Source organism: Amia ocellicauda, chromosome 11 (assembly GCF_036373705.1).
Source record: "Amia ocellicauda isolate fAmiCal2 chromosome 11, fAmiCal2.hap1, whole genome shotgun sequence".
In the NCBI taxonomy this organism is placed as follows: domain Eukaryota; kingdom Metazoa; phylum Chordata; class Actinopteri; order Amiiformes; family Amiidae; genus Amia; species Amia ocellicauda.
Window position 1 is genome coordinate 2,578,766 of NC_089860.1, and position 12,203 is coordinate 2,590,968.

Below are 12,203 nucleotides of genomic sequence, written 5' to 3' on the forward strand. Positions count from 1 at the left end.
AGTATTCCAGATGAGGTCTAACTAGCACATTGTACAGTCTTAACATTACTTCCCTTGTTTTAAATTCTACACTTTTGACAATATACCCTAACATTCTGTTTGCCTTTTTTATTGCTTCCCCATATTGTTTGGCTGGAAAAAGTGAGAAGTCCACATAGACATAGATCTATTCCCCCCATAGTGGACATTTTTGTTACCTGCATGTATTACCTTGCACTTGTCCACATTGAATTTCATCTGCCAGGTGTTGGCCCACAACTGAATATTATCTAAGTCCCTCTGAATAGCCTGTGCTGCCAAGATTGTATCTGCTGAGCCACCTATTTTAGTATCATCTGCAAATTTGACAAGTTTGCTAACTATCCCAGAGTCCACATCATTAATATAGATTAGAAAAAGCAAAGGCCCTTGTACTGATCCCTGTGGAACTCCACTAACAACCTCACTCCATTTCCTATACATCAACCAGTTCATAATCCATCTACTTACATTACCCTGAATGCCTACAGCTTCCAATTTGAGGATCAGTCTTTGGTGTGGAACCTTATCAAAAGCTTTTTGAAAATCTAAGTATATCATATCATATACATTCACATGATCTACAGCTGCAGTTGCATGTTCAAAAAATTCAAATAAATTAGTAAGACATGATCTGCCTCGTCTAAACCCATGTTGACGATCTCCAAGAATATGGTTTTCATTAAGATGCTCCTCTATTTATAATTTTTTCCAACATTTTACAGGTGATGCAGGTGAGACTGATTGGTCTGTAATTTCCTGGCTCAGTTTTGTCCCCTTTCTTGTGGATTGGTATGACATTTGCTGTCTTCCAGTCAGTTGGCACATCCCCTGTTCTAAGTGTCATTTGGAATATTGTAGTTAGCGGCCCATGGTACTGTTGGAAATATACCATCTGGTCCAGGTGATTTGTTTGTTTTTAATTCTGCTAGTCCCTTTTGTACCTCCTCCTCACTTATCCTGATCTCTCTTAGGATTTGACTGGACTGATTGATATCCTGTGGCATGTTATCTGTTTTTCTTTTGTAAGAACCTCTGTGAAATACTCATTTAGAGCATTTGCCACATATTGTTCACTTTCCGAGATACTTCCATTTGTGCCCTTTATCTGTTTTACTTTCTCCTTTATTGCTGTTGTAGTATTGAAAAAAGCTTTTTGCATTAGTTTTAGCTCCAAGAGCTATGCTTCTTTCTATTTCCCTTTTTGCATTCCTGATCCCTTTCTTAAGATCTCTTTGCAGCTCAACATATTCTATGTATTTTGTTTCATCTCCATCCCTTTTGTATGCACTATACAACATTGTCTTTCTCTTGATATTTTTTTGCATACCTCTATTAAACCATTTTGGCCAAGGTTTTTTGGTCCTCAATTTGCTAAGTTTTGGTACAAATTGCTCCTGAGCCTCAAGTAATATATTCTTAAAACATAACCATCCATTTTCAACTGAATCTTTATCCAGTGTGCTCCATTCTACCTCTTCTAAGTGCTGCCTCATACCTTCAAGGTTTGCTTTTCTAAAATTGTAGACCATTGTTTTAGACTTGGACCTTGTTTTTTGAAAGAATGTCTCAAAGCTAACCAAATTGTGATCACAATATACCTTTGGTTCTCTAACTAGTGTCCCTCTGACTCTGTCTTGGTCATTTGAAAAGATCAAGTCAATGCATGCACTCTCCCTGGTTGGTTCCCTGACAAATTGAGTTCGAAAGCAGTCATTTACAATCTCAACCATTTCTATGTCTGCTTCTGTAGTCCCAACCGGGCTTTCCAAGTCTATGTTTGGAAAATTGAAGTCCCCCATTATAACAGCCACATCCTTGCTACATGCAGTTCTGATTACACTGTACAATGCATTATCTTGCTGAATATCTGAGTTGGGTGGTCTGTAACACACTCCTACCGCTAATCCTCCAGATCTCTTGTTCAAAAGTTTCACCCACAAAGATTCTATTCCATTACTTATTGTTCTTAATTTGTTTGTTTTTTTGTGTTTTGTGTTGTGCATGTCTCAAGCTAGAAAGAACAAAAATAAAAAATAAATCAGTCTTTGGATATTTCAAAATAATTCTGCTCCAGCTTATACAAAAGAAGGAATCAATATACCATTAGAAATCAAATAATTAAACTAATACACAAGTACAGCTATTTCTTTTTGGGGGGACTGATTGCTATAGGACACTAAGATTTGTTTTACATTTAATTGTGTCATAGAAGTATCACCATGACTTGGGTAAAAGCTAATTTTTTTAGAGAGATGAAGAGATTATGAATAAATGGTATGAATAAAGATTTATTTTTATATGAACAGGTGGTTTGATTTTTTATTTTTATTTTACAAGTATTAATGACAATCTCGCAAAATCTCTAGCATTTTCCAAGTATGGACATGAAAAAGGGATTTATTGCTGAATGTTAAATTAAATACACTTTCACTGACTGGAAAACTTTTCAATTGCTGCTTTACCATGCATCCATCTATCTGAATTGCCAAGGACATGCAGAAAGGAGGTGTTTTAAAAAGGTCAAGCTACAAAAATATATATATAAACAAGTATAATAAAAAAGAAATGAACAAACAAATATATAATAAAATAATACAAAACAAACAACAACAACAACAACAACAACAACAACTAAAATAAAACCTGCAGGACAAAATTCTAAGAAATCCTAATGGGGCAATTTCACATGTAAACTAACTAGAAGCAGTGCCTTTGTTTTCGTTATCCAAATTATACAGAAAAACAAAAACAAAATTAAATGTAAAAAGGAATCCTTGATATTAGCTGTGATAGACCTTAAATGAAAATAATATCTAATCTAGAATATATTTTAATTATTACACTAATAACACTGTGCCTTAAGTAAAGCAATTAAGTTGTCATTTATGCTTAATTCAGAAAAATCTGTTTTTTTTCATAAACCAAGAGATTTGCCTTTGAAATTGATTTGATTTAAAACAACTGTCTTGTATTTATTACAATATATCTTCTGTACCTGCATGATTTATAATAAAATGTAATGCCAAAATATGCTCTTCCTAGAGTTTAGTAAATCTAAACAAGTTTTTCCTTTTATGAAAGACAGTTGCCGAATTCTGGACACAACATTTAATACCAGAACATTTCAACATCATATCTTTAAAAACAAAAAAATAAAACAATTAAACAACATAAGAATTGTTAATGCTGCAAGCTCATCTTATCATTATCTTCAGGAAGCAGACTAATTATCTGATGTTATATCTCTGAAAGATTTACTGACAGCAAGAACTATATGTATAAAATAATATAAACTGATGTTTGTATAATTATCAACACATTAGAAAAGGTTAATTCTTATTTGGAAAATACAAAATAATCATCTGCATACATAAATTCAAGAAAAAATGTATGAATATTTTAATTATAGTCATATGGTAATAATGGTAAGCTTTAATTTATTTTGTAAGTTTGAAGTAGAGAGATAGGTATTGAACTAATTACACAGGCTGTTGGGCTTTCAAATGTTTAGGCCAAGATCCATTAGAGGCTACGCTGTTGTAACATATGCACATTTAAAGATCACACATAAGACAGATATTACTAGAGTGATAACATACAGTGATTTACGGCCATAATACTTTTGATAACATAATGTAGTAAAAAAAAAAAAAAATGTTTTTGCATATTTTGGCATTTTGGACAAAATTGCACAGCCTGATTTTGTAATATTGTAGAATGAAGGCATTAACCTTATTATATTTTCTTTTTTCTTTTTTCATTTTGTGAAGCAGTGGTTCATGAAAAATAACAAACTCTGCATTTGTAGAATTAGGAAGTCCTGATATCAACTCAACCCTTTTGGAAGTCCTATAATGCCAGTGGCAGTTTGGACTACACAAAAGCCCCAACATGCTGGTTTTTCTTCTTAAGTAGCAATGGCAAAATGTTTCACCATGTCTTCATAGAATTTAGTGCCACTTGTCAGAAAGAGGGCTCAGGCTATGATTACTGCCGAAGGTGGACCTGCACCCTAAATATAAGCCCCCAGCACATGTTCTGGCATTGCCATGACTACTTATTATATAGTGTTAAGTGTTGTAATGCAATGCCACGTGTTCAGCCTTCTTTCCTTTTGTTTTTCTTACCACAAGGGAACAAGTATTAATAAAATGATTGTCATCCACTTTCAACAGCATTCAGCCTGTGCCAAGCTTAGTTGAATGCTGCATGGATTACAAGTCAATGAGACCAAGAGGCTTCTGTACGCCAACCCAATTTTTTTTTTTTTTTTTTTTTTGGTTTTTATTTTTTTGTATTTTTTGTATTTTTTTAATTGTTTTTTTTTTTAGTTTTTTAGTTTTTTTTATGGAGAGCATCAGCATAAAATAATCTGGTCACTTTTCTGTAATGTACAAATATATACTTTGTAACATATGACTGCACTACACCTCCATTTTGCAACCCAGACAGGCATGCAATTTTCACAGAGAAGTGACATAGGTCATTACACGTTTGCTCTCTTAGTTTTACGTAGAACACCCTTGCAGTGATGGGTAGCATAATATTACATCATTTGTTGGTATGACACTATATAAATGACATGCTCATTCCTTCCAACCAAAGGAAACATAATTAATTACAATGTCATCTCTGAAAAACTGATAAATATGTCTGTGATTTGTTTTTCTTATGTAAACATACACTTTTATGCAGGAGTGATTCATATTGCATGAGAGCTTAATCAACATATATGGATAACATAGTTTGAATGTGAAAAAAATGGAAGATAACAGATCCAGAAAACAAAAAAACAAATTAACAAAGAAACGATTAAAACAAAAGAAAACAAATGTCTGTAAAAAATTATGAGTCCATATTAGAAAGGCTACAAAAAACTCAACTGGAACTCTGGCATCAGCATACAGCAAAAGGCACCACAATATTATTCTATTTTTTAAGTCGTGAAAAAATTGGCACGTCTTTTTTTTTTTTTCTTTAAGCTGTAAATCAAAATTTACATATAAATAGAGTTTTCCCTATAAAAAAAGTCTTTGCTGTTAGCTAGTAGACAACTTTGCTAAAATGAAAATAAATATTTCATTTGTTTAGAATATCTGTCTGTTATATAAAATAAAAATATTTCTTATAGGTGCAGGTCTATAGTATATATTTTGTTTGTTGATTGGTTGGTTTTTAAAGGGGTGCATTGTCTTGTTTCGACCTTGAGTGTGTTAGTCTGGTTTGTAAATTCCCACGCCCACTGTGTTGGCCTGATGAGTAATAAGTCCTGCTGTCAGCCGGTCTGTATATAGTTGACGGTTCTGTGTTTGCCATCATGTTCATGTTCTGCATACTCAAAAAAGGAGTGCTTTCGCCCGCCTGCTCCTCCTCTGAATCACTGTCGGACATGCAGCTCCGTGAACTGTAGTCCCTCATCGCCTCACCACGGTGTGAAATGTGCCCATTGAGTTTGGATTTTTTCCACCGCTTGCTGTTAGTGACAGTTTTCTTTGGTTGCTCAAGAGCAGACAGGTACTCCTGTGTAGTCTCATATTCATCATCTTCCACCAGCCTGAAAGGGCTGGAGGGCAGGCTGCCTGTACTGTCATTCAGGTAGCTACGCCTCTGCTGCCGGTAAGCATCGTGCCGCTGGACATCCTGCAGGGGCACTTGGTACCTTCGAAGGAGTGGCTGGTCCTCCTCCACATGGTACGTAATGGGTGCGACAGGTGGCAATGAGACAGCATGGTTGGAGTTGGGTGATGTGATCTCAAAAGTAGGCACCTGTGTAGGCAGAGAATAATGGAAGTCCACGGGCGAGAGGCGGGCTGGTGTCGTCAAGGCTGACACGTACCTGTGAAGAAGGAATCGCCCAAACAAATTTATTACCGGATTCAAATCTTCCGCCATTGCCCAGGCAATGGAACCTTTACAATATGCCATATAAGCCCACCATTACTGCTGACCTTCAGCCAAACCCCCCCCCCCCCACCTCATGATCATATCAAAAGGGAGCCAAAACACTTCAAAAGTTGATGCTTTACAGACTGTCTGTGTTGTTGTTCAAAGCACACATCCCCTCTCAATCCTACAAACAAGTGAAAAGGCCCTTCCTTTTTCCAAAACATCAGCTAGGATAAGTTTGTATGTGCTATGCACCTGTTTTTCACAGGAAATATGAGAATCTGAGGAAACATCAAAATTATTCAGAAATGCAAATAAAGTAAAAGGATTCTGTAGACAATGAAAAATAACAACCCCATGAATAGATTTAAAACTAAAACAATAATTTAAAACTAAAACATATCTCGTTTCCTCACACTGTATTAAATATCCTTATATGTATTTAATGTGTGGACTAAGTAAGCATCAGTAATTTTGTCGAATAATGTAATAAATCATAATAAAATGTGCAAGTCTATGGGCACAAATTAGTGCCATAAGTAACTAATTCAAAATAAAATATATTGTGAACATGAAAAAAAGTTGACAACATAATATTTTCAGGTAAAAGTGGAAAAAAATTTAAAACAATCGAAAACAAAATGTATTGAATTGCAAACAACAATAATGATATCAAAAGTGAAATCAAAGAAACTAGCGGCGAAAGCATAACCAAAGGCGGGAACTCCAGGCGAGTGCGTGAGTGAAATGGACTCCATCAATTAGCCTCGGTCTGTCATAAGAGACCTCACCCGCGAGAGGGGCTCCTCCACCGGCTTGCACCCGCAACTGTGGCTGTAGGAGGTCTCGCTCTTTCAGTCTACTGGATTGAGCTCTGCTGCGCTCACTCATCCGTGTAGTGGTTGTGGTGTGTTAAGCCCCACTTCGGCTGGTGGCTTTTCTACCGTGAGCCCTCCGGATTCTGAACAGCGCAGCACCCAGTGTCCACGGTACTCCCCCGGCACACATGGTGCGACTAGGCTTGTACAGCCCGTGCAGTGTACCCCCAAGCAGCACCTCTGGGCCAGGCAACCTGCAGGGCCTAGAAGACCAGCCCCCAGGCAGCAGCAGGCCCACTCTCCTGCTGACCTGCGCCAGCGATTCACCACCAGGCAGGTGCCTACCCAGGCCCACCGCGGTAGAGCCAGGCCAAACGCCAGGAGGCCCTGAAGTGTTCCAGCAGCCTCTGACCCACCCATACACCCCCCCAGCAACTCTCCAATTGGCACCACCGCACCCAGGACAATTGGGTGCTCCAAATTATAACAGTTGGCTACTCCCTACAGTTCCAGACCCGTCCACCCCTCTTGAGAGGCATGGTGTGGACGCGAAGGAGGGACCCGTTGCAGTGTGTGGCGCTTCGCTCCGGGGTAGCACGAGGGGCTCTATTCCCCATCCTTCCTTGTGCGTTTTCCACCACATCTTGGATCTGAGGTAGTTGAATCGCAGCCTCAAGGTATTGCGTTTCAAGATGCTCACCCTGCGCGCCATGTCTCAGGCTATGAAGCCTGGAGACTGGTTCACCTTGGTGGATTTGAAAGCTGCGTACTTTCACATCCCCATTGTGCAGAAGCACAGTAAGTTTCTCCGCTTCACCTTCGAAGGCTGAGCATACGAGTTCGCTGTTCTCCCATTCGGCCTGTCTCTAGCCCCTCGCACTTTCTCCAAGTGCATGGACACAGTGCTGGCCCCCTCAACCACCTCTCCAAGTTGGGCCTTCGGGTCAACAGAGAGAAGAGCTGTCTTGTGCCAACTCAGTAGGCGCAGTTCCTTGGACTGCTGTTCACGCTGGTGCCAGAGAGAGTAGTCTCCATATGTGCGTGTCACTCCCTCTTCCAGCTGAGAGCCCGCGTCAGGGTGTCCCTTTTTGACAGAGGCTGCTGGGCCTTCTAGCGGCTGCGTCCCAAACCCCCCCTTGGCCTTCTTCATCTAAGGCCCCGTCAGGGCCCTCCATATCAACGCCCTGGAATTACGAGCTGTGCTCCTCAGTCTCGGTCACTTTATGCTGGTCCTTCGGGGCTGTCATGTTTTAGTGTGGACAGACAACACAGCGGTGGTTGCGTACATCAATAGGCAGGGAGGTCTTCAGTCGCACACACTATATCAGCTAATGTGCGTCATCTGCTTCTATGGACACAGCCTCAACTGTGCTCCATCAGAGCAGCCCACCTCCTGGGCATCTCCAACACGGCGGTGGACCTCCTCTCTCGGAGAGGCCCCCGGTGTCAGAATGGCGCCTCCACCCGCTGGTGATTCAGCAGCTTTGGAGCCGCTACGGCAGGGCAGAGGTGGATCTCTTCTCTTCGGCGGAGTCCACACATTGTCCCCTATGGTTCTCCATTCAGGATCAGTCAGGGACCCTGGGGTTCGACGCGTTAGCCCACACGTGGGCCCGCTGTCTCCTCTATGCATTCCCACCGTTCCCTCTTCACCAAGTGGTTCTGAGAAGATCAGGCAGGAACGAGTGACAGTTCTGCTGGTAGCGCCTCGCTGGCCCCGCAGACTGTGGTTTGCGGACCTGGTCTCCCTCTTGGTTGGAGAGCCTTGGCAGCTTCCCCTGCAGGCGGACTTGCTGTCTCAGGTGCAGGGCACACTTTGGCATCCCAACCCGGGCCTGCTCCAGCTCTGGGCCTGGCCCCTGAGTGGGATCGCCTGATGGCTTGGGGTCTGTCAGACGCGGTAGTGGCTACTATTCAGTCAGCGAGATCTCCCTCTACGAGGTCACAGTACTCCTACCGCTGGCAGACTTTTAAACTTGGTGTCAGAAGAAGTCTCATGACCCAGTTCATTGCCATATAGGTGTCATTCTGCAATTCCTGCAGGAGCTGTTGGACCAGGGCAAGTCTCTGTCCACGCTCAAGGTTTTTTTGGCCGCCATCTCCTTATGTCATGCCAGGATTGATGGCGAGCCTCTGGGCTCTCATTTTTTGGCGGCGCAGTTTCTGAAAGGTGCGCGCAGTCTGAGGCCTACCCGCATTCCTTCTCTGCCCGCGTGGCCCCTTGATGTAGTGCTGGACGCACTTTCCAAGGCCCCATTTGAGCCCTTGCAGTCAGTTGACCTATGATTAGCGTTAGGATCAACAAAACGCGAGTGAATTACACGCCCTGTCTGTTCACTTTGCGTGTGTCCATTTTGTGGGACATGGTTACAGGGTTACGCTTCGGTCTAATCCTGCGTTCCCCCCGAAAGTGCTGTCTCCTTTCCATATCAACAGGCCTATTGAGTTGATGGCTTTCCATCCTCCTCCCTTCTCTTCAGAGGAGGAGAGTAGGCTACACCTGTTGTGCCCGGTGCGGGCTCTCAGGTGCTATTTGGAGCGCACCAAGGACATTCGGCGCTCGGACCAACAGTTTGTGTCCTACGGAGCACGGACGTGGGGCCAGGCGCTTTAAAAGCAGTGCCTCTCGCACTGGATTGTGGACACCATTACCATGGCTTACGAGTCAGCTGGAGTCCCGGTGCCTGAATACCTGGTGGCCCACTGGACTCGAGGTGTAGCCACATCGTGGGCCCTTTTTCAAGGCGCCCCACTGGCAGACATCTGTGCGGCTGCGTGTTGGGTCTCGCCGCACACCTTTGTTCGGTTCCACAGGCTGGATGTGACAGGCCCAGTTCCTTCTATTGGGAATCCGGTGTTGGCTTCAGTTGAGCCTCAGTAGCCTATCAGGCCTTTTCTATCCCTGTCTGCCCCTGTTGAGCGTGCTTGGGAAAACCAATGCAGAACCGTTATCCCTTCCTACCAGACTGTATAGTTCATTCTGTAGGCGGGAGTACATGTCCTTTTTGTTTTACTCCTGTACCCCACCATTGTACATAGTTCCTTTGTCAGCAGGCCTGTGGCCCCACCCTAGCTATACTGGCTGTGCTGAGGGCCGCTGCTGCTGTATTCAGCGGTAGGCTTTGAGTTTAGGCTTGTGCCCCGCTGTGTATATAGTTCATTTATTGACATCAGTAGAGCATGTGTTGTCACTAGCTGCTGGTCGGCAGTGTGTAACTTGCTCCTGTGTCCTGCGTGTGGTGCATGAGCTGGCTCCTGCACCCCGCAGTGTATATAGTTCTTTGGAATAGACAGTTGAGCTTGTCTGCTCCTTATTATCTTGAGCGTGGACAACTGCTCCTGTTGTTAGAGAGGGCACGTGTACCTCGCTATGTATATAGTTCCTTTGCCAGCAGTCTGTGGCCCTGCACTAGCTATGCTAGATGTGCTGGAGGCCACTACTGCTGTGTCCAGCGGAAGGCACAGTTGGCTCTTGTTGTTCCGCTATGTATATAGTTCCATTATTTAATTGAACTATCCAGCAGTGGCTATCCAGTCTGGTTAGCCCACTGTATATTGAGCACAGGGTGTGAGACTGCACCCTGTGCTTATACGGTGTGGTCTTGGTATTGGCCCCGCTCCTAGCCCTGCTAGTAGAGCAGGAGGCCGCTATTACTAGGCTTCACGGTAGGCACAAGATTCTTGTTGCCCATGGATACAACATTCCTTATTTCTTCCCAGTTCAGCGTTACTGCGGTCTTCGCATCTGGGTAGCCCAGATGTGGCCCCAAGGGGCCCCTGTGGTTCTATCATAGAGTTGGTATGGCTCCTAGTAGGTATGCCTCGGGGCAGGCTCTCTTACCAGCTCGCTGCCTCCTCCCTTGTGACGGTTTAGTTATACTGTAACCTCTCCCCCTTGGGCAGTGCTTCTAACTCGAAAGATAATGATAGGTTGTGTATGCAACCGTGGTTATCTGAGAAAAGAAGCACTGCCCAAGGGTTGCAAGGTCCCGCGGGAGTTCTAGCTCCCGGCAAAATGAGGAAGTCTTTGTGCAGACGTCACCTTTTATACAAACAGGAAGCGGAAGGGTCCTGTTTGAGTGACGGACACAAGGGCCAATGGCAGCTTTGATAGACAAATGTGTTCGATACGTTCCAGCGATGCGCGCATAAAACTTGGGGAGTGCTTCTTTTCTCAGATAACCACAGTTGCATACACAACCTATCTTTTCATCTCAAGTGTTTCAGATTAGGGTGAAAAGTGTCAGAGATTTCACCTTTGTAAAGGCTGCCAAGGTTGTCAAGATTGTGACATTCCCCATTAAACATGCATTTCCCTGTGACGGTGAGCATTCATTTTATGTTTTGTGCTTTCACTTTGAATATATAATATACACTGCCTTTGTCTGAGACATTTAAATGTTTTTGTCAGATGTGAACAAGTATCATTTCAAATAACTATCCATGATTACTGGCCAAGTGTCTGAAAAGTTAAAATATTGTAGTAGAATTAGACAAGCACACTGACAAAGAAATATGCATATTGACACTATTTGCATGCTTTATTTTAATTTCCTTTCAAATTATTAATTATTTTCTGTTTAAATGTGATAACCATAATACACTTTTAGCTCAAATACACTGAAAGGATAATATGTAGATTTTCATGGTATGTAACATTATACTGACTGGATTGATAGGGTTAACCACATCCTTCAAATATTATACATGGTGGTCAGAGACCCACAAAGTAATTTTTCATTTACTCAGTGTCAGCTAACTTTTGATATTGTTTCCCTGGACTCAACACCTGTGTCTTGTTGCAGGATACTGGTGAATTCTCATTCTTTTCTGTTAAACAGTAAACACTTGGCCTTTCCTACAACTATATATGTATGCAGGGGTTGCATTACTGAATATGTAACTATTGTGAACATAAACATTATAGAAAAACTATGACATTGCAATTAAACCTTTCAAAACTTTTGACAACAACATTAAAAAAAATGTTTTAATTTGTACATTCAAATACCCAGAGTACCATAGAGGGATTAATGATGCATAAACTCGTGCTCCCCACCTGTCACTGTGTGGCGAGTCCCGCAGTGAGTCGATGGAGTCTCTGTACTGCATCATTGGGCGACGGGGGTCAGTAATGCCACAGTGTGCTGCACGTCGTGCCCGAGCTTCAATGCAGGCAGGACTGTTGCATTTACTGGTCCCCACTGAGGATGACATCATGCCCGAATGTGAGTCTGAAATAACACTCTCCGTCCTGTCCAAGCTCCACGTGCGATCTTCATGTCTGCACAGGAAAGCAAGAGGGCTGTAACATCTTGAAACACTTTACACTTCACTTACTATAAATGAAGGCCTACACAATCTTGACTTTATTTATTGTGGTAGTACAAACCACAGTAAAAAAAATGAACTTCACCTTCCAAAAAGGGGTAGAATTTTGCTAAAACAATATTTGATTACAGAAAAACCACTCTTGTA

At 42.2% G+C, this 12,203-nt stretch overlaps 1 protein-coding gene across 2 annotated transcripts in view; it reads right to left on the reverse strand.

The window, feature by feature from the left end:
* Positions 1–2,402: 2,402 nt before the first annotated feature.
* Positions 2,403–12,203, reverse strand: part of LOC136762829 (pro-neuregulin-2, membrane-bound isoform) — a 226,820-nt gene continuing 217,019 nt past the window's right edge. For both annotated transcript variants that reach the window (XM_066716376.1, XM_066716377.1), the window contains 2 exons: positions 11,785–12,009; positions 2,403–5,857 (listed from right to left, as the gene is read on the reverse strand). In XM_066716376.1, the coding sequence (XP_066572473.1) occupies positions 5,197–5,857; positions 11,785–12,009 (886 nt within the window). In that variant the 3' untranslated portion in view covers positions 2,403–5,196. The remainder of the gene's footprint in view (positions 5,858–11,784; positions 12,010–12,203) is intronic.